At 38.6% G+C, this 22,323-nt stretch overlaps 2 protein-coding genes across 3 annotated transcripts; both read right to left on the bottom strand.

The window, feature by feature from the left end:
- Positions 1–1,581: 1,581 nt before the first annotated feature.
- LOC141767954 (duodenase-1-like) lies at positions 1,582–3,745 on the bottom strand. The gene is made up of 6 exons (XM_074635709.1): positions 3,688–3,745; positions 3,458–3,608; positions 3,146–3,272; positions 2,734–2,997; positions 2,156–2,537; positions 1,582–1,718 (listed from the first exon to the last, which is right to left on the bottom strand). Exons 1-5 carry the CDS (start codon positions 3,743–3,745, stop codon positions 2,373–2,375), a joined length of 765 nt encoding a protein of 254 aa, XP_074491810.1. The 3' UTR covers positions 1,582–1,718; positions 2,156–2,372.
- Positions 3,746–14,425: 10,680 nt separating this feature from the next.
- Positions 14,426–17,999, bottom strand: LOC141767952 (uncharacterized). 2 transcript variants are annotated; one of them, XM_074635707.1, is made up of 4 exons: positions 17,767–17,999; positions 17,212–17,365; positions 15,256–16,209; positions 14,426–14,649 (listed from the first exon to the last, which is right to left on the bottom strand). In XM_074635707.1, exons 2-4 carry the CDS (start codon positions 17,212–17,214, stop codon positions 14,479–14,481), a joined length of 1,128 nt encoding a protein of 375 aa, XP_074491808.1. In that variant the 5' UTR covers positions 17,215–17,365; positions 17,767–17,999; the 3' UTR covers positions 14,426–14,478. The 2 variants fall into 2 exon arrangements, with proteins under 2 accessions (XP_074491808.1, XP_074491807.1); XM_074635706.1 differs by having other exon boundaries at positions 17,212–17,999.
- Positions 18,000–22,323: the final 4,324 nt, after the last annotated feature.

Below are 22,323 nucleotides of genomic sequence, written 5' to 3'. Positions count from 1 at the left end.
AGAGTTACTGGTGATTATAATGTTTTGAAAGAGTGCGGCTTCTGCAGTAATACAGTCATACATTAACGTTATAGCGTCGTCCAACTAAATCTCAGTCCAGTTGGCTATTAACAGGTTGGTTATTTACAGACAACACTTAGCCTAACGTGATCCAATCAAATATGTATAGAAGTCTGGATAAGCAATATCCGGCCACTGTGTTGGACGGGGGAAGACTGAAGGGACATGACGGCGATCAACCTTAATTTATTAAGATATCATGAACGCTCAGGTTCAGGCAAGGTTGCTAGACATGTGTATAAAACAAACGTTTGTATAATGAGAGATGAATGCATACAAACTTGTCAAAATTACAATCCAAACAAACATCAAACTGCATGGAAGTGGGATCTTCGGTTTTCTTTCCCCCAAAAGGGGGCGCGGCCTTTACTTATTGCAAAGTACCCTCATCTGGCATTGTGCCGGTGGTTTGGTGGATGGTCTGAAATACACATAAATAAGTTATTAACAAGTGACAAAAAGAAAATCGTGCAATGTGTGTGTGTTTATGTTGAGGATGCTTAAGTCGTGGTTTATTCCTCAGTGTTAGTGCTTAGATTTAAATCTTGCAAAGTGTTATGAGAGTTAAGTCACTTTCCTCTTTTCATCAGGGTTACATCATGTTTAGTGTTAAAATTAGCATTCTGAAGAAAGGTTGTGGTTTTGTGTAATGCAACTGTAGACATCTGCTCTAATGTGCAACGTTTCTCATGAAAGTTGTTGATGAAAGTACATGTCGCCATTTTTATATTTTAGTAACACCGTTTAGCTCAACTCAGCACGAGAAAACTAATTGGTTTTATTGACTTAAATACCATTTTACAGTATATCTTGTTTTTACATGGATGGCCGTATTTAGCCAGCTCTATTTGGATGAATTTAATTATTAGATAACACAGATGCCCTTTTTGTGGACCTAATTGACACAGCCAACTCGGACATTTCTTTGAATTGTGTGACAAACTAACTGAACCACAGTAACCACAGTTTCGATGCTCACACAGACACCAGACTTCAACATGTCTTTAAAGGAACAGTGTGTAGCATCTAGAAGGATCTATTGGCAGAAGAGGAATATAATACTAACCCATTTGTGCCCAAAGACTATATTTTGTATGATAAGGAATAACGCCACAACATTTGTTCTGATTGGTCAAATAAAAATGGCAAGTATCAGTTACAGTACAACTTTGACATTTTTAGATCACATAAAAAATCCCACTTTTATCAATAGTCAAAGTGAGGATATTTGAAATATGTGCATATGTGTGCATATCTTTGATATTCAACTTCTTATGAGTTCATAGATACCAAATACTTGATTGTGCTCCTTGTAGTTTCAGAGATACAGACATTTTCTTATCATACTATATCTATTATTTGGGCACATGGAACAACTGTTTTTTTCCTAAAATATAATGGAGTCTATTGAAAAAACAGTAATCCCATGTGTACTGTAGAAGTCACAAGTCTAGATATATTATGATGAGAAAAACTCTCTTTTTGACCAATTTTGAAAATGTCTTCACATTTGTGCTTATAGGCAAGCCCAGAGAACACTTCCATCCAAAGAAAATAAAAATAATAATTAAGGTATAATAAGGATAATAAGTATGTTTTCTTTAGTGTATAATCACCTAAAATTAAGAGTCCTCTTCATGGAGCCGGCTGCCATGTTTCTACAGTAGCACAGAATGGACAAATCAAACACTGGCTCTAGATAGGGACATTTGTGTTTCTTTTGCATCGGCCACCATTCTTCTACACGCTTGGCACACTGGAGAAGTTTCAGTTGGTTGCAATCAAGACTAGATATATTATGATGAGAAAAACTCTTTTTGACCAATTTTGAAAATGTCCTATTTTGAAGATGTACAGAATAATACAGTGGGATTAACATTGTTCTATCATCCTCGCACTTTATATATCTATTACCTAAGATAGAGATGTGAACTGCATTCAGTAATATTGCTCCACTTTATATCTATTACAGAGAATGAGATGTGTACGGCACTAAAGTAATATTGGTTTCTCATGCTCATCTTCTTTATGTGTCTATTACATAGGGATGAGATGTGTGATGTGTAAAAAAGTAATAATGTTCTATCACCCTCACCTTCTCTCTGCTGCTGCTGCTGGATGACCTGGGGTGGTTGGGGCAGTGTCTGGCCAATGGGAGTCAGCGTGGTGGCGGAGTAGATCGCTGCAGAGAGAGGGGAGGGAGAGGAGGGAGAAAGAGAGAATTTTGGTCACACTGACAGAGCAATCAGAGACACCACAATGCCTCCATATTACAATGAATGTATGCTGAAGCAAAACTTTGTGCAAGATTTTTACTCATGTTTCATGCATCCGAAGATGCTCTTGATCCAGGGAAGGTATTTATATAGATCCAAGTACACGTTGGGTACATCTGGGTAGTTACAGTTTCTGCGCCTGTTGAAAGACACGACACCGACAGCCTTCCCGTTGCACACCAGAGGACCACCAGAATCACCCTGTGAGGAAGAATCAATATTCAATTTAAGATGTTTGTAGCAGGGCCGGCTTAAGGAATGGGCGGGCGCTGGTCATACATAAAATACATCAAATAAATCCAAATCCAAATTTTGCCTAAAGGCACCAAAAGGGCTGCCCTGGTTTATAGTATTTATATACCAACTGACATTTTCTATTAACAGACAGAAAACATACCTGACAGAATCCTTTTGTTGTATTGTATCCACCTGCACAGATTATGTTGGCAGGAAGATTATGCGCACGACGCCATTGCTTCTCACAGTCTTGTAGTTCAATGATAGACACATTCATCACTCTCAGATCATCAACAACTCCACCATTAGTTATAGTGTAACCCCATCCAGCTACACTGCAGGTTTCCGTTGAGTTTGTGTTCATTTCAGAGGTGGGAAGTGGAATTGTTTTTACTCTGTCGTTCGGTCCAGCCCCCTGAGACAGCTGGAGACACACAAAATCAGAAACTTAAAAACTAGCAAACTAATTTCATCAGACTTCAATTAAACAAACAATTGTTGGAATATGGAGATGATCATTTTAAAAAAATTGACCCCCCCAAAAAAGTATGATGTCACTTGAGTATACTTACTTTGAGGAGCATGATGTCATTACCATTGGGTCCATTTGCTTTATCGTGTATGTATCTCTGTTCAATATCTCTTCTTATTTCTTTTTTTTTGAGATCGTGGGTGCCAAGAACAACAGATGTAACTCTCCTGAACGAAAGATCATGGAGAGGTTGTCAGTACATTTCCTAAAATTGTGCCAACAACAGTAGAAAATTATGAATAATATAGGTCTTTTTAAAAAAAAGAAAGTCGGTTAATATATCTTGAAGTCTTTTTAATTTGACTTGTAATTACATGAATCAAAGATTGCTGGAAGAGGAAATGTAACTCACAAAGCATTACAGTGCGCAGCAGTGACCACAACGTCTTCCCTGATGAGGAATCCTCCACATACATGTTCTTTATTGTTGTCCTGCAGCGAGGCCATATACTGCATCGATCCCTCCTCGACTATTTCCCCGTTGATGATTCCACTCACATCTGCTAAAATAAGTAAACATCAAAGTTAGGTTAATGTCTTATTTAACGATTGGAGAATAATATTCAGATTTGGTCATCTTACCGTTTAGTCCAAGACATGTCAGAACATGAAAAAGCAGAAACTTGTGCAGAGCATGCATGATGCCAGCAAGACAATTGACTTGTCTTTCTTCTTGGAGTGTCAAGTCGACCCTTTTATACAGAAATTTGCTCTGTTGGCAAGTGTGAATCCAACCTACAGTATCTTGATATCTGACCACATCCTGCTTGCAAGTCTGCAACTGATGTTATCTTTACCTTCATTATCTTGTTCAGTGATCTGATGCCTCAACAGCCTGAAACATACGTTATGTGATCAGTGTGTTTAACACAGTCTGTCACTTGAATTCATTCTTCCTCTTCATACTTTTTATGTTATTCATCATTCACTTTTATATTTAGGACACTTTCGGCCTCTTGATTTAGTTCATTCTGGACCCTTTTAAACCTCCTTTCCTCATTGTTTATGAATATTACTATATATTAAGTTACCTTTGTTAGATTAATTCAATAAGTGAAGAACACAGATGTAACAACACGATTATTTAGTGTCACTGTGGCCATGTGGCTGCTTTGGGTCATTCTATCAACCCTCTGAGACCCACAATAGACATGTTTTAGTCTTTTTTAAGGGGGTACAGGGGGTCTTTAGGGGGAGACAGCAGGTCAACAGCAGATGTCACATAGAAGTGGTGTACATCATCTGAAAGCTGGGAACCTGAAGGTTAATTTGAGATGCAGCTCAGCACTGTGTGTCAAGTTGTTCTAGTCATAAATCAGAAGTGAACATGAATTAATGTAATTAATTAATTAATTTAAATGATTTGTAAAAGTGTATAAGGGTTAAGAACATTAAGATATAAGTATATGATGTCCATCCCCTTGCTCTATTACGTCTCATAAGTTGCTGCAGCAATTTTTGGGTTGATGCCATTTGTTACACAGATTTGGGGCTAAATTTAACCATTTTTTACCACTTGGAAATTAATCAAAATGATCAATAATCCCTCCAAAGTTCCACATTAAGACGCCAAGTCCTTGAGGAACACCGTAGAAAAAGTCATGCTCTGATTTGGTATCAAAAGCTTTTGTCATTTTGAGATAATTGTATTTTTCAGCAATTAGATGGCGATCACTTCTGTTATGCCAACTGCTCAGAAACCTCCTTATTGTCAATCTACCTAGGAAAGCCATCCATCCTCTGAATGCTCTAGGTCTGTAGTTTGTGGCTGTAAAGTTTCATGAGGCTGTGATTATCCTAGAGGTCACCAGAGGTCATTTTATACAGTGAGGTCAAATGGTCTCACTACAATGAAATGGCTACTATGGGGACTAACATCATCACACATGAATACAGTTGGGCTCATTGGATCCACAAGAGTCTCAGCTTTACAGTGATACACAATGTTATGTAATTCAAGACTGTTTAGGGACCCCAGTATGCAGAAATATTCAAACACATCATGTTAGAATAGGCAAAAATAACACATTTATACTGTATGAAAAAAACAGCATGTTTTTGTCCAAACTGCATGTGATGATCATAAAGTGGGCATGTCTGTAAAGGGGAGACTCGTGGGTACCCATAGCAACCATTTTCATTCACATATCTTGAGGTCAGAGGTCAAGGGACGCCTTTGAAAATGGCCATGCTAGTTTTTCCTCGCTAAAATTTAGCCCAACTTTGGAGCGTTATTTAGCCTCCTTCCCGACATGATGTCTGACATCATGATATCCTTCATATGATATCTGTGTCTTCACTCTAGCCCTAAAACTGAACCTACTAGAGCCTCTGAAAGACAGTAAAGTCAGTCGGGATCGCGGGACTCAGGGTGTTAATCCAGACTTGATTTTCTTCTTTTTACTTCATTCATGATTTATTTTCTGCGTCTTTCAATTTAGTTCATTCTGGATCATTGTGGACCTACTTCTCCTCACTGTTTGATAAGTTCACAATAAGTAAACTTAAATTGGGTGAATTTAATGAATCAATAACACTTTGTTTTATATCTACTTAATGAAAAGATGAGCTACTAATGCTAAGATACCAGATACTAATGACTTTCAGCTGTCAGCATTTGGCTGTTTGGGGGTTTTGGTAAAACAGCCCACTCAAACAGTTTTTCTGAATTCAGCGACAGACCAGACGAACCACAGAAACCAGTTTCCTGCTTCAGTTTTGAAACTAATGCGCTACTTTAATCGCTTAGATCATTATTTGACAGCAAGTGGTCTAAAGGGGCATCATCTTTTTATACAGCAGTTTGCTTTGTTGGCAAGTGTGATTATCACATACACACATGGACAAAATTGTTGGTACCCTTCCGTTAAAGAACGAAAAACCCGCAATGGTCACTGAAATAACTTGAAACTGACAAAAGTAATAATAAATAAAAATGTACTGAAAATTAACTAATGAAAATCAGACATTGTTTTTGAATTGTGGTTCAACAGAATCATTTTAAAAAACAAACTAATGAAACTGGCCTGGACAAAAATGATGGTACCCTAGAAAAGATGTAAAATAGTTTGACCATAGGGACATATTAAACTAAGGTGTGTCCTGTAATTAGCATCACAGGTATCTTCAAACTTGTAATCAGTCAGTCTGCCTATTTAAAGGGTCAAAAGTAGTCACTGTGCTGTTTGGTGTCATGGTGTGTACCACACTGAACATGGACCACAGAAAGCTAAGGAGAGAGTTGTCTCAGGAGATCAGAAAGAACATTATAGACCTTCATGTTAAAGGTAAAGGCTATAAGACCATCTCCAAGCAGCTTGATGTTCCTGTGACTACAGTTGCACATATTATTCAGAAGTTTAAGGTCCATGGGACTGTAGCCAACCTCCCTGGACGTGGCCGCAAGAGGAAAATTGATTACAAATTGAAGAGACGGATAATACGAATGGTAACCAAAGAGCCCAGAACAACTTCCAAAGAGATTAGAGGTGAACTCCAAGGTCAAGGTACATCAGTGTCAGATCGCACCATCCGTCGCTGTTTGAGCCAAAGTAGACTTAATGGAAGACGACCCAGGAGGACACCAAATCATAAAAAAGTGAGACTGGAATTTGCCAAAATGCATATTGACAAGCCACAAAGCTTCTGGGAGAATGTCCTTTGGACAGATGAGACAAAACTGGAGCTTTTTGGCAAGTCACATCAGCTCTATGTTCACAGACGAAGAGATGAAGCATCCAAAGAAAAGAACACTGTACCTAATGTGAAACATGGAGGAGGCTAGGTTATGTTCTGGGGCTGCTTTGCTGCATCTAGCACAGGGTGTCTTGAATCTGTGCAGGGTGCAATGAAATCTCAAGACTATCAAGGCATTCTGGAGCGAAATGTGCTGCCGAGTGTCAGAAAGCTTGGTCTCAGTTGCAGGTCATGGGTCCTCAAACAGGATAATGACCAAAAACACAGCTAAAAACACCCAAGAATGGCTAAGAACAAAATATTGGACTATTCTGAAGTGGCCTTCTATGAGCCCGGATCTAAATCCTATTGAACATCTGTGGAAGGAGCTGAAACATGCAGTCTGGAGAAGGCACCCTTCAAACCTGAGACAGCTGGAGCAGTTTGCTCACGAGGAGTGGGCCAACATACCTGTCGACAGGTGCAGAAGTCTCATTGAGAGTTACAGAAATCACTCGATTGAAGTGATTGCCTCAAAAGGTTGTGCAACAAAATATTAAGTTAAGGGTACCATCATTTTTATCCAGGCCAGTTTCATTAGTTTGTTTTTTAAAATGATTCTGTTGAACAGCAATTCAAAAACAATGTCTGATTTTCATTAGTTCATTTTCAGTGAATTTTTATTTATTATTACTTTTGTCAGTTTCAAGTTATTTCATTGACCATTGTGGGTTTTTCTTTCTTTAACGGAAGGGTACCAACAATTTTGTCCACGTCTGTATCTTGATATATGACCACATCCTTCGTGCAAGGCATGTTTGCGAGTTTCCATCTTATGTTATCTTTGCATTATCTTGTTCAGTGATCTGATGCCTCAACAGCCTGAAACAAACATTATGTGATCAGTGTGTTTAACACAGTCTTTTCACATTAATTAATTCTTCCTCTTCTTACTTTTTATGTTATTCATCATTCACTTTTATATTTAGGACACTTTCGGCCTCTTGATTTAATTAATTCTGGACCACTTTAAACCTCCTTTCCTCATTGTTTATGAATATTATTATATATTAAGTTACCTTTGTTAGATTAATTCAATAAGTGAAGAACACAGATGTCACAACAAGATTATTTAGTGTCACTGTGGCCATGTGGCTGCTTTGGGTCATTCTATTAACCCTCTGAGACCCACAATAGACCAGTTTTAGTCTTTTTTTAGGGGGGTACAGGGGGTCTTTAGGGGGAGACAGCAGGTCAACAGCAGATGTCACATAGAAGTGGTGTACATCATCTGAAAGCTGGGAACCTGAAGGTTAATTTGAGATGCAGCTCAGCACTGTGTGTCAAGTTGTTCTAGTCATAAATCAGAAGTGAACATTAATTAATGTAATAAATCAATTACTTTAAATGATTTGTAAAAGTGTATAATGGTTTAGAACATTAAGATATAAGTATATGATGTCCATCCCCTTGCTTTATTATGTCTCATAAGTTGTTTCAGCAAATTTTGGGTTGATATCATTTGTTACACAGATTTGGGGCTAAATTTAACCATTTTTTACCACTCGAAAATTGATAAAAATGATCAATAATCCCTCCAAAGTTCCACATTAAGACGCCAAGTCCTTGAGGAACACCGTAGAAAAAGTCATGCTCTGATTTGGTATCAAAAGCTTTTGTCATTTTGAGATAATTGTATTTTTCAGCAATTAGATGGCGATCACTTCTGTTATGGTAACTGCTCAGAAACCTCCTTATTGTCAGTCTACCTAGGAAAGCCATCCATCCTCTGAATGCTCTAGGTCTCTAGGTTGTGGCTGTAAAGTTTCATGAGGCTGTGATTATCCTAGAGGTCACCACAGGTCGTTTTATACAGTGAGGTCAAATGGTCTCACTACAATGAAATGGCTACTATGGGGACTAACATCATCACACATGAATACAGTTGGGCTCATTGGATCCACAAGAGTCTCAGCTTTACAGTGATACACAATGTTATGTAATTCAAGACTGTTTAGGGACCCCAGTATGCAGAAATATTCAAACACATCATGTTAGAATAGGCAAAAATAACACATTTATACTGTATGAAAAAAACAGCATGTTTTTGTCCAAACTGCATGTGATGATCATAAAGTGGGCATGTCTGTAAAGGGGAGACTCGTGGGTACCCATTGCACCCATTTTCATTCACATATCTTGAGGTCAAAGGTCAAGGGACGCCTTTGAAAATGGCCATGCTAGTTTTTCCTCGCTAAAATTTAGCCCAACTTTGGAGCGTTATTTAGCCTCCTTCCCGACATGATGTTTGACATCATGATATCCTTCATATGATATCTGTGTCTTCACTCTAGCCCTAAAACTGAACCTACTAGAGCCTCTGAAAGACAGTAAAGTCAGTCGGGATCGCGGGACTCAGGGTGTTAATCCAGACTTGATTTTCTTCTTTTTACTTCATTCATGATTTATTTTCTGCGTCTTTCAATTTAGTTCATTCTGGATCATTGTGGACCTACTTCTCCTCACTGTTTGATAAGTTCACAATAAGTAAACTTAAATTGGGTGAATTTAATGAATCAATAACACTTTGTTTTATATCTACTTAATGAAAAGATGAGCTACTAATGCTAAGATACCAGATACTAATGACTTTCAGCTGTCAGCATTTGGCTGTTTGGGGGTTTTGGTAAAACAGCCCACTCAAACAGTTTTTCTGAATTCAGCGACAGACCAGACGAACCACAGAAACCAGTTTCCTGCTTCAGTTTTGAAACTAATGCGCTACTTTAATCGCTTAGATCATTATTTGACAGCAAGTGGTCTAAAGGGGCATCATTATTTTATACAGCAGTTTGCTTTGTTGGCAAGTGTGATTATCACATACACACATGGACAAAATTGTTGGTACCCTTCCGTTAAAGAAAGAAAAACCCACAATGGTCACTGAAATAACTTGAAACTGACAAAAGCAATAATAAATAAAAATTTACTGAAAATTAACTAATGAAAATCAGACATTGCTTTTGAATTGTGGTTCAACAGAATCATTTTAAAAAACAAACTAATGAAACTGGCCTGGACAAAAATGATGGTACCCCTAGAAAAGATGTAAAATAGTTTGACCATAGGGACATATTAAACTAAGGTGTGTCCTGTAATTAGCATCACAGGTGTCTTCAAACTTTTAATCAGTCAGTCTGCCTATTTAAAGGGTCAAAAGTAGTCACAGTGCTGTTTGGTGTCATGGTGTGTACCACACTGAACATGGACCACAGAAAGCTAAGGAGAGAGTTGTCTCAGGAGATTAGAAAGAAAATTATAGCCAAGCATGTTAAAGGTAAAGGCTATAAGACCATCTCCAAGCAGCTTGATGTTCCTGTGACTACAGTTGCACATATTATTCAGAAGTTTAAGGTCCATGGGACTGTAGCCAACCTCCCTGGACGTGGCCGCAAGAGGAAAATTGATGACAAATTGAAGAGACGGATAATGGGAATGGTAACCAAAGAGCCCAGAACAACTTCCAAAGAGATTAGAGGTGAACTCCAAGGTCAAGGTACATCAGTGTCAGATCGCACCATCCGTCGCTGTTTGAGCCAAAGTAGACTTAATGGAAGACGACCCAGGAGGACACCAAATCATGAAAAAGCGAGACTGGAATTTGCCAAAATGCATATTCACAAGCCACAAAGCTTCTGGGAGAATGTCCTTTGGACAGATGAGACAAAACTGGAGCTTTTTGGCAAGTCACATCAGCTCTATGTTCACAGACGAAGAGATGAAGCATCCAAAGAAAAGAACACTGTACCTAATGTGAAACATGGAGGAGGCTAGGTTATGTTATGGGGCTGCTTTGCTGCATCTGGCACAGGGTGTCTTGAATCTGTGCAGGGTGCAATGAAATCTCAAGACTATCAAGGCATTCTGGAGCGAAATGTGCTGCCCAGTGTCAGAAAGCTTGGTCTCAGTTGCAGGTCATGGGTCCTCAAACAGGATAATGACCCAAAACACAGCTAAAAACACCCAAGAATGGCAAAGAACAAAATATTGGACTATTCTGAAGTGGCCTTCTATGAGCCCTTATCTAAATCCTATTGAACATCTGTGGAAGGAGCTGAAACATGCAGTCTGGAGAAGGCACCCTTCAAACCTGAGACAGCTGGAGCAGTTTGCTCACGAGGAGTGGGCCAACATACCTGTCGACAGGTGCAGAAGTCTCATTGAGAGTTACAGAAATCACTCGATTGAAGTGATTGCCTCAAAAGGTTGTGCAACAAAATATTAAGTTAAGGGTACCATCATTTTTATCCAGGCCAGTTTCATTAGTTTGTTTTTTAAAATGATTCTGTTGAACAGCAATTCAAAAACAATGTCTGATTTTCATTAGTTCATTTTCAGTACATTTTTATTTATTATTACTTTTGTCAGTTTCAAGTTATTTCATTGACCATTGTGGGTTTTTCTTTCTTTAACGGAACGTTACCAACAACTTTGTCCACGTCTGTATCTTGATATATGACCACATCCTTCGTGCAAGGCATGTTTGCGAGTTTCCATCTTATGTTATCTTTGCATTATCTTGTTCAGTGATCTGATGCCTCAACAGCCTGAAACAAACATTATGTGATCAGTGTGTTTAACACAGTCTTTTCACATTAATTAATTATTCTTCTTCCTACTTTTTATGTTATTCATCATTCAATTTTATATTTAGGACACTTTCGGCCTCTTGATTTAGTTAATTCTGGACCCTTTTAGACCTCCTTTCCTCATTGTTTATGAATATTACTATATATTAAGTGACTTTTGTTAGATTGATTCAATAAATGAAGAACACAGATGTAACACCAAGATTATTTAGTGTCACTGTGGTCATGTGGCTGCTTTAGGTCATTCTATTAACCCTCTGAGACCCACAATAGACCCGTTTTAGTCTTTTTTTAGGGGGGTACAGGGGATCTTTAGGGGGAGATAGCAGGTCAACAGCAGATGTCACATAGAAGTGAACATGAATTAATATAATTAATTAATTAATTTAAATGATTTGTAAAAGTTTATAAGGGGCATCATCATTTTATACAGCAGTTTGCTTTGTTGGCAAGTGTGATTATCACATTTCTTGATATATGACCACATCCTTCGTGCAAGGCATGTTTGCGAGTTTCCATCTTATGTTATCTTTGCATTATCTTGTTCAGTGATCTGATGCCTCAACAGCCTGAAACAAACATTATGTGATCAGTGTGTTTAACACAGTCTTTTCACATTAATTAATTCTTCCTCTTCTTACTTTTTTTAAAATTTTCTTTTTGTTTGGAAAAGGCGTTATCACAGTGTATATCAAACTTTACAGATAGTTATACCTAACTCTTTTCCCATTTTAATATACATGTACAGTCTATATGCATATGCCCGAAAAGAAGCATGCGGATGCCACAGTACTTGTGAGTCAACTCAGCCTTTTGGAGAACTGTGGGTACTCCAACCTTACTTTCTGAAGTACGTGGCCGTGTAAACCGTTCCACAAGTCCAGATTATACACATCTACACACATCGATATTCACTTGCATACTCACGCGTATACAGCCTACATGCCCATGCATACTTCTCCATCAAACTATCAGCAGTTACATTTAGCTTTCTTACCTATGCCTATCTCACACTCTATTAAAGACATAACTATATACATTAGAACCAAGGGAGCTTACATTACATTCTTATTATTCTCAGCAAGAAAAGGAAAGGAAGAAAAGAGAAAAAAAGTCAGTGGAGTCATACAAAGTCTACTCTTATGGGGGTTATAAATTCGATCCATTTATTCCAAATCTGGTCAAATTTGCCCTTTTGGATCCTCAAAGAGTAAGTCAACTTTTCCATTTGAAATAGTTCAAGGGTTATTCCATACCAATCATCCAATGTAGGTGGTACTGGATTTAGCCACCTTCTTGTGATAGATTTTTTACTTGCCGCCAAAAGGGCCTGCAGCAGCTTTATATCACTCCTCTGTCTCAAAAACAAAATGTGGCCCAGATAAAGAGTCTCCAAGTTCAGAGGTATTTGAGTCTTAAATACAGTGCTTAATGAGTTATGAATACCTTTCCAGTATAAACTCAGTTTGGGGTAGTCCCAGAAAATATGAAAATGATTTGCCTCTATTGAGCCACATTGTCTTCAACACGTCGAGCTTGTGTTCTTGTATTTTTCCTGGTGTGGGGTCTTAAAATATCTTATAATATTTTTCCAGCAGTGTTCTCTCCAGTCTGTGGAGTAAGTAGAGGACCATTGAAAACTGCAAATTTCCCCCAAACCTCCTCAGACAACCCTATCTTCTTCTTACTTTTTATGTTATTCATCATTCACTTTTATATTTAGGACACTTTCGGCCTCTTGATTTAGTTAATTCTGGACCACTTTAAACCTCCTTTCCTCATTGTTTATGAATATTACTATATATTAAGTTACCTTTGTTAGATTAATTCAATAAGTGAAGAACACAGATGTAACAACAACATTATTTAGTGTCACTGTGGCCATGTGGCTGCTTTGGGTCATTCTATTAACCCTCTGAGACCCACAATAGACCAGTTTTAGTCTTTTTTTAGGGGGGTACAGGGGGTCTTTAGGGGGAGACAGCAGGTCAACAGCAGATGTCACATAGAAGTGGTGTACATCATCTGAAAGCTGGGAACCTGAAGGTTAATTTGAGATGCAGCTCAGCACTGTGTGTCAAGTTGTTCTAGTCAGAAGTCAGAAGTGAACATTAATTAATGAAATTAATTAATTAATTAATTAATTAATTAATTAATTAATTAATTGAAATGATTTTCACTCTTATTTGACAGTAAGTGGTCTACAGGAGCATCATCACAAATTTCATAAATGTAAAAAGTATATTAAAAAAAATATATTGTAGCCTACAGCAGTTGGAAATACTTACTAAGATTTATAACTGCATACGTTATTGTCTTATTAGAAAGTGAAATCAAATGATTAAAAGATTAAAGAAAATCTGGATTATCAGCTGGGTATAGACTGCCCTGGGGCCCCAAACCCAGAGGGGGCCCAAAGGCTCCAGGCTCACCTTGTAGCAGGTTGTGATAATTAATTTCATTGCAAGTTTGTTTGTTAATATGCAGTATTAAAGCCTGAAGGCAACGCTTGCATTGCTATCTGCTCTTGAGAGCCCATCTTGTTGAGGGGCCTTTAGTTAAAATCTAGTTTTAAGGCCTTAATGACTTTGGGATACATTGTTCTTAAATCGTACATTTTCCTATAGGGAATTTATTTATTTATTTTGCCCACTTAGGTGCAGGACTCAACAGACTGAAACAATCACACACTTGATATATTATTGCCTTATGAGGTTGATTATGTGGCAAACAGCTGTCCTCTTCCACATCAAGCAAATACCTGTTGAATAAAAGTCTAAGATTTACTCCTTTTAACTCCTGATATAAATAGCTGGCTTTTTAGCTGTTAGATGTTCCACTTTCTTCACCTACTTGTCGCTATCTTTGCCTGTCCCTTAGGTAGTGTACGGTGGGGTTATTCTGATGGTTTGTCACTATGAGCAACACCTTAAATTTGACCCAGTTTATTTAAAAATATTGATTAGTGCAGCTTTATAAAAAGGAAAAAAAAACAATTCCTTGTTATACATTTATTTCCATAATGTCGAGAATAATGAGATTATTAAGTCTAGAAATTCACCTCTTCATCCAGTCTGTTAAGGAGTTGATTCATCTCAGGCGGGAAAGCTGTCCGCCTAGCCCGATAGAGTTTAAGGAGCCTTGGAGTGTGCTGATTAATGGCTGCTCTGAAGTTGTCTATTAGGTCCTTGTTGGTGATCCGAAGAAACTCTTCCCTGATCTGTTGAAGAACAACAGAACAGCAAACTTAAATGTCCAATACTAAATCAATACAATTTCAACACCATCCTCATGTTAAAATATGTATTTTATTAACCCTCATCCTTGGGACCCCAAGAATGTTCAACTGTAAGAAACAACCATCATAGCACCATGTTAACTTATGCCATCTCAAAACATTATTAGTGTAATTAATGTCATCTGAAGGATGGCATTAATTACACTAATAATAAATTAGTTAAATTAGGACCCATGACAAACATTTGATCCATTTATTATATTTTACCTATTTTAACTGCATAGGCTGCAATTAGGTGCTTTTGGTGGGACCCCAAGGACCCCAATACATTGGTATTTTTAAAAAGCCCTAATTAAAACAGAAAACAATGTTATGAAGTTATAAGGAACAAATTGATTGACAAAGTCATGAAAAATTGGAATGATAGAACAAAGCACCTGTGAGATATGACAAAAAGTATACCTCTGGGGTCTGGCGGTACCCCAGTTGGTAGGATGAGGGTTAATAGAAGTAAACAACTTCAGATTCTTATTTTGCAAAGACTAAATCTGAAACATAACATAATATATTCTTTGCTCAGCTGCTTACCTCTGCCTCGTAAAACAGAGCAGGCCACCGCTCCTGAACCTCTGACACCATAGGCACTAGCTCCACAATCTCCTTGCGCCTCAGGGAGAATGTCACCTCCATCTGTTGCTTTATGAGTGCAACATTCTTATTCCTCTTCTTTAACTCCTCAACCAGAGCTAGTCTTTCCTCCTCCAGCGAGTCATCAGTATGGGTATCTGGGTGGTCAGGAACATAGTTAATCTCCCCTCGCTTTGCTCTCTTCAAAGAAGGACCTGCACCATCATCTTCACCGCTTCTTCTCCGGTTAATGCTGACCTCAATGCAGCCTGCGTTACTTAGCTTGGACCTGTAACTACCAAGTTTGTATTTTATGCTCATTTTCCATCCATCATACCCCGTTCCACTGCCCGGTTCTCGAAGGCAGGGGTGCCTACTGACGAGAGCAGAAGCAGCAGACCCAATCTGGTCTTGATCTGGATAGGCTTTCACTTCAAAAACTGCCTGAGCAATCTTATCCAAAATGTCTATCTTCATGTCTCTGGTTATGCTGATACCTTTCTTGGTCTTTTCATATGCCTCATTGCCTTTGCGTAACTTCAATTCCACATCATAGGAAAAGGCTGGAATGGGAAAAGGTGAAGGCCACTCTGATATACTTCGCAGATAGTTCTTGATAAAAGCGGAGGGACTCTGTGGTGACTCTATGGTGGATAAACTGGCTGTGTCCAGGGAAGACCCTGAATCAACAGAGTCTGAGTCTAAGATAACACGTTCAGGTGGCAACTCATGAATATCCATCAAATTACAGAGAGCGTTATTAAAATCTGGGTCCTCAAACTGTAATGTGAAGCTGCCTTGAAGTTGCAGATTTTCCAGAAGAATGTTTTGCAAATTTTCAACTGATTCAGGTACTTGAGGAAGCACCAATTTACGAGACATTGATGGGGAGATTTTCACCAGCAGTAATAAACCCTGTGTTAGATGAGAAAAGAATAAAAGACAGAAGGTTCAGATTGCAGAAGGCAGAAAAACAAGACAATTTCCCACAAATTAGATTAATAAACAGCGCTGTTATAGTTATATTGTGTCAGTACTACCTACTACAGATGCACCGATTGCAATTCTTGGCTGATTACGATTTTTTAAGAGTCTGACCTGTCGATTTTGATTTTTGCCGATTCCAATTTTCTTTCTAAGAACTATAATTGACAGCAAGACTCCAGGCTAACTTTTTTTTACCACCGTCCCAAAACATTATTTCAACTGTCCCAAAAGTCAGTGTAAACCGTAAAAAATTCTAAATGTTATCTTCTTACTTGGTTATTGTAATCTATCGTGGTTATTTGCATAAAAAAACATAATTTGAAATTTAAATATAATATTTAATAATTTCTTTAAATATTTGCTTTGATTTTTAAAAATTGTGGCGTTAGTAGTTTTAATTATCTATTATGTAATAAGTGTCTGATTAAATTAGTTGTTCCAAATGTTTTATGGTTTTTCCTCTAGGGGTTATTTTGCAGTTGTGACAGTTGAGCTTTATGTTCTTCACTCACGCTGAAGAACTTCAACAATGACGACGATGTGTGTGTTGTTGTGACATTATGGTCTGTGCCGCTGTGTGCAGATGTAAAACTATCATGGGACGACGGCACGTGTGTAAATGTGACCAGCAAAAAATTGGCAATATGAATGTTTTTTGGGGTGACAACACAAGAGCTCATGTCCCGTCTCATCACCCCAAAAACAAATGAACTTTCTAGTAAACTTGCTCCTCCCTGTGATGGGACAGTCATCACATAATGTTAAAGTTATAAAATGTAAAGGCTAGTAGTGAGACATCACATCAAAACTCAGATCATGGTTGGAAACTTTGGAAGAGCATTATATGTTATGATCTTGTCTGAATGGAAGAGAGAGTGAAAATGAGAGTAAAAGCGAGTTTTTTCTATGGAGAGTAATCAGTATACTCACCATTCTGCGTCCCTTCAATGCAGCAGGCACACTTTTGGGGTCACCAGTATCTTCCCTCCCACTGTGTATGCAGTCAATGGATGACAGTTGTTGAGAGCCTCAGGATCGAAAATCTCAGGTGTCTGCATAGATGTTCTCCACAAGCTCGAAAGACCTAAAATGTTCCAGGTACCAAGATGTGAGCTTTTTGCCAACAAAGGCCACTTTTTCAGGGCTAACTACTATGGTCACAATTTATAGAATTCTGGCAGTCCACTGCAGTGTCCAGCTGATATAATCATACCCGCTGCATAGCGGTTTCCAAATGTCTTTAGAAAGGGACACAGCTTCAACACGTGGATACTTTCTCTCTATCACTGTGCGCAGGACAGCATCCAAAGAAGGTGTTTTGATGTCAGTTACTTTCTCCACATGTAACACTGGCTTAAAAGACTTTGGTTATCAAATTGGCATGCAATCATCTGCTGGTGTTTTCTGGACAGCATGAGAAGCACATTTTTAAAGTTCTGAACATCATGCACAGTCTTATTGAAAAAAGTGTGTTTTGACTCAAACCTCATTGTCCATAATTCCACCAATGGACCAAAGCAGCGTATAAGGTAAGGATAATGTTCCGCAAAGTGGTACTTTGGGCGCAAGCTAAAATCAGGAAAAGTGTCTGTGACTGCATTCATCTCAATCTGAAAGACAAAGGTGACAATTTGCTGGAAATTAGCAAAGCAGACAGTGGAAGAATAATTAATGATGTGGTTAATTTCGCTCACACAGGTTCTTAATAAGTTTTAAACATATCAATTTAATGTAATTGTAAACAGACTGCTCTCTGGAATTGACAGTATTTTGACAAATTTAATACAATATTCTGTCCCATTCATTTGGATAGTTAAATTTTTTAAAGAATAGCTTATGCAAATAGTCTGCACAGGGCTCTCCACTCCTCCACTCCGACCTCACAAGCAAACACGGAGGTGGCAGAGCCGAAATGGCGGGGGCTAGCCGCGCTAACAATGCTAACAGAGCTAATAGTGCTAACAGAGCTAACAGAGCTAACAGAGCTAATAGCGGGACACAGTAAAAACAAGGCCGACGGACGCTCACCGATGGCCCCAAACTGTCCGTCGGTCGACCATCGGCCTGGTGTGTCAGTGCCTCTAAGTGCTGACAGAGCTAACAGTGTTAACCGGAGGTTAACGCTTTGTCATGCCAACAAATACAAGTTAGAGTTTTTACAGTGTACATAGATCAAGCAAATGACATACACAGTAGGACTGTCACTTTTTAATAAGATTTTAATATTTGTTCAAACGTGGGAAAAAAGCATAGACTATATATAAGAAGTGGACGTAGTCACCGTGACGCCATCCATTGGTTTGTCTGTCGTTTTGAAGCCTCGAGTTCGGCATTTTGTTGTTTTGCAACAAGAAGTGACACGAGATGGTGGAGCTAATGATGCCTTCAAATGACCTTTTCTCCCTGTTTGTGGATACAACTCGGTCACAGCAGGTGAGCTTTTTATTGCATTAATCTTACAAGTGAGGCACACAGATGCAACAACATTATTGTTTGGTGTGGAAATACTCAGCACAGCACATGAAACATTTCTCTGAAATCTGTAGCAAACTAGACGAACCACATAAACCACAGTTTCCAGCTTCAGGTTTGAGTGTTGTTCTCACAGTTGTGAAACTAATGATCAAGTTAGTACACAAACATACACAGATCGAGCCAGAGAAATCATTACCTTGCTTTACATATGACATTATATAGTATATAGTATGTAAAATGCTCACTTCCTGTCATGTTTTGTAATGATTTGGTGAGAGGATTTGTCATGTAACAAGTCATGCATTCACGCTTATTCATTGAACAAATCTGACTACATTATTCAGCGTTTTCTCTTCACAAATCTATATTCAGATACAGCTCAAATATACATAAATACAAGCTGTTGCTGTCTGGTTTTACTCAGCAGAGACGGCCTGAGTAAGACCAAAGAGTTGCATAGTTTCTTTTTGACCATTGGTGGGCGCCACTCCATCAGTTTATGTTACGTCTGCACCCTGCAGTGCATTAAAAACCTCTCTCCGTCAAAGCCAAACAACTGAGTCATCCTTCTGAGTGAATCTGTTATATGGGTCGTTTTAGCCTAGTGTTTCTATGTTAGCAAGTGCCTATCTGTCTTTCTGCTAGACTTAGTCATTCCTAAATATGCCCAGTAAGCCCAGTTTAATTTACAATATCTTTCTCTTAGCAAGTCTTATTTGTTGCCACAGTGGAAATATTTTGCTAATAAGTTGAAAGCGTCTCCGGACGTCTTTGGACAAATAGCCAAGATTCACAGAATGTAACGTTCAAAGATGAAATGAGCCCAAATATAGTCTGAAAATGTCAAAGAAAATCTGAGGGGCAAAACTCATTTCTTTTAAGATTAAAAAAAGTTATTTTTATAAAATGGTCACTATGTCCTGACAGTAGTGCATGAGACAGGTAATCGGAAAAAAATAATAATATGCCTCTGTGTCCTCCGGTGTCCTCTGGTCCTCCTAACGGCATCTGCAAGATTTCACAGACCGGAGGAAAACAACCAATCAGAGCCGAGCTGGAGCCTGCCGTCTCTGAGCAGCTGTCAGTCACTCGCGAACTCCGATCAAACAGTCAAACTAGGCAGCGCTGATGAAATATGAATCAATATTCTGTTACTGTAATGTCTATTTCTCGCCTCAAATGTATTCAGAAACATCTCTTTGTGTACTGTTTAGCTGTAAAATGAGAAAGTTTGTGACCCGGCAGATATTTAAAGATCAGTTCAGGAAACACCAAGCACCGCCCACCAGCCGGAGCAAACGTTCTCATTTTACAGCTAAACACTACACTACAAGATGTGTCTGAAAGCATTTGAGAAATAGACATTACAGTAACAGAATATTGATTTATATTTGATCAGCGCTTTCTAGTTTGACCGTTTGATTGGAGTTTGCGAGTGATTGACAGCTGCCTCCGTTGAATGAACAACCAATAGGAACGCTCTCTCTCTGATTGACCAAACTCTCCCATCAAAGGCTAGGGATTTTTTAAAGCCTGAAAACAGTCATGAGGAGGTGCAGAAGTCTTGAATCACAATATGCTGAAAGGTTATTGTGGAATTTTTTCCCAATGATGCCAAAAATATTCTGCCCACTGCAGGTTTAATTATGTGAGTACCGGTAGGCTACATGTCTGAAAAACAAAAACATATTTGTTGTAATCTGTTTGTACATGTAAAAATATGACATGACATGTTTTTTATGACAATGCAAACACTATAATATAGAGTGACTTTTCCTGGAGAATCTTTTTAATCCAGGACAGCTATTTTCATATGTTGCATTTCAGATACGAATGTTCATTTCTGAATATGGACTGGCTCAATAATGCCTTGTGAATAATAATCTTGCTCTTGTTTTGTGAAGTATCTGAAATTTTCTACGTTTTGAGGAGTCCTTGAACTTGTCTGGGTGGGTGAGAGGGAGGGACTGAATTGAACGAGTGAGAAAAGCTAACTGACGCTGCTAAGCAAAAACACTGGTTTAAAGGGACTGTTTGTAACTTCTTACACGTATAAATCACCCGGGTCGGTGTCACATGCGCACTCGCTTGCATATGCGCGCTCGCATATGAGGCTACGCTTTTCAGACTCAGACTCCAACACAAACTACACGGACGCACCAAAACCGCAAAGTTATATCTAGTGAAGCCCTTCTTGCAAAACATTGTTGGCCGCGGTCAGAGGACACGGGGGAGACCGTAGCTTTTGTCTCCAGGACCGGAGTCTCTGCTGTACTCTGCTCCTCTGCTCTTCTACCATGTAAAACGAAATTGAGCGTTGTTTTGATTTTTTTTCTATTGGTAATTTCACTTAATTGGCGCAAACGCGGTAACGATGCAGTGGACTGTTGCCAGCTAGCTAGCTAACGTTAGCTGGGACGAAAAGAGACTTATGTGTGTGGGAAACACATGTTACACCCGTTTCTGAGTGAGTATGGTCTTTATCTGTAATCTGAGTTCATATGGACATGTGCATTGTAGTTAAATAGAGTAGAGACTCGTTATTTGTGTGGATTTCTAGATATTTTGCTTCGGATGCTGCTGTACACTGCTGCAGAGAGATGCCACTTCTCATAGGAGCCTATGTTTCACACGTACTGTACGTTGACAGAGTGTTTCTCCATCGCACCATATTGGACATGGCTGGAAAGAGGGGTTGCAAAACTGTTTGCCAACAGACGTCTGAGTTCCCAAGGACCAGTGAGTACTGACCTAACACTTTCATCTGGATTCAATTAAGCTCCAACATGCATGTCAGAATGGGAGCCTAACATAGACTAGAGTTGCCATAAAGTCCTGGGTATTCAAGACTCTATTTTTTTGTTTTCATTTTATTATCATATAATAATAAAGAGAATTCTTCTCTTAAAATCTGATATAGTGTAGTAAACAACAATTTAAGCTGTCCTTACCTTGAGGAGCATGATATCATTGGCAAGTCCATCATAGTTGGGATGAGGAATGGATCTGACTGCACTGAACACCTGCGTTGTGGGTTCATTACCGGCCAGGGAATTAGCTCCAAGTATAACCGTGTATGGTCTAGAAATCACAGTTGAATGATGACTGAACATTAGATATGATGTTAATGCTGCTAATAATGATGAAGAAAACAAACTGACCCCTTTCAAAGCATAATTTAGGTTTTTAGATAGGGGAGAGCCGGTACGAAAGTTGCAATCTCCTCACCTCACCGCTAGATACTGCTAGATTCTACACACTGGACCTTAAATATTGTTTTATTCAGATAAAGGATAGAATGTTTGCAATCACATATTAACAAGGACATTGTCAGACATGTTTAATAAAAACAAGAATATAATAAACAATTCAAGTTTAAACTTTCATCCCGACCGACAGGGTCGAAAGTATCGATGCACATCATCCGCTCAAAGTCAAATTATATCGAAGTTGTTCCATATTTGTACACGCTTGGTATTGATAAGAATACACATGACATATGACGTTTATCTGAAAAGTGTTACTTTTGTACCGCCTCTCCCCGACATTTCCTATCTGCAAATCAGT

This window comes from Sebastes fasciatus, chromosome 5 (assembly GCF_043250625.1).
Source record: "Sebastes fasciatus isolate fSebFas1 chromosome 5, fSebFas1.pri, whole genome shotgun sequence".
In the NCBI taxonomy this organism is placed as follows: domain Eukaryota; kingdom Metazoa; phylum Chordata; class Actinopteri; order Perciformes; family Sebastidae; genus Sebastes; species Sebastes fasciatus.
Note: the sequence above shows the minus strand (reverse complement) of the source record. Positions and strands in the feature narration are given on the sequence as shown.

What these genes read in the sequence shown, in the direction of transcription:
- LOC141767954 (XM_074635709.1), bottom strand. Translation starts at nt 3,745, where the DNA reads ATGCATGCTCTGCACAAGTTTCTGCTTTTTCATGTTCTGACATGTCTT. An exon ending in GCTGCGCACTGTAATGCTTT is followed by an intron (nt 3,273 to 3,457) that starts GTGAGTTACATT and finishes TCTTTCGTTCAG; the next exon opens with GAGAGTTACATCTGTTGTTC. An exon ending in ATGACATCATGCTCCTCAAA is followed by an intron (nt 2,998 to 3,145) that starts GTAAGTATACTC and finishes GTGTGTCTCCAG; the next exon opens with CTGTCTCAGGGGGCTGGACC.
- LOC141767952 (XM_074635706.1), bottom strand. An exon ending in CTCTGTTTTACGAGGCAGAG is followed by an intron (nt 14,650 to 15,255) that starts GTAAGCAGCTGA and finishes GTTCTTCAACAG; the next exon opens with ATCAGGGAAGAGTTTCTTCG.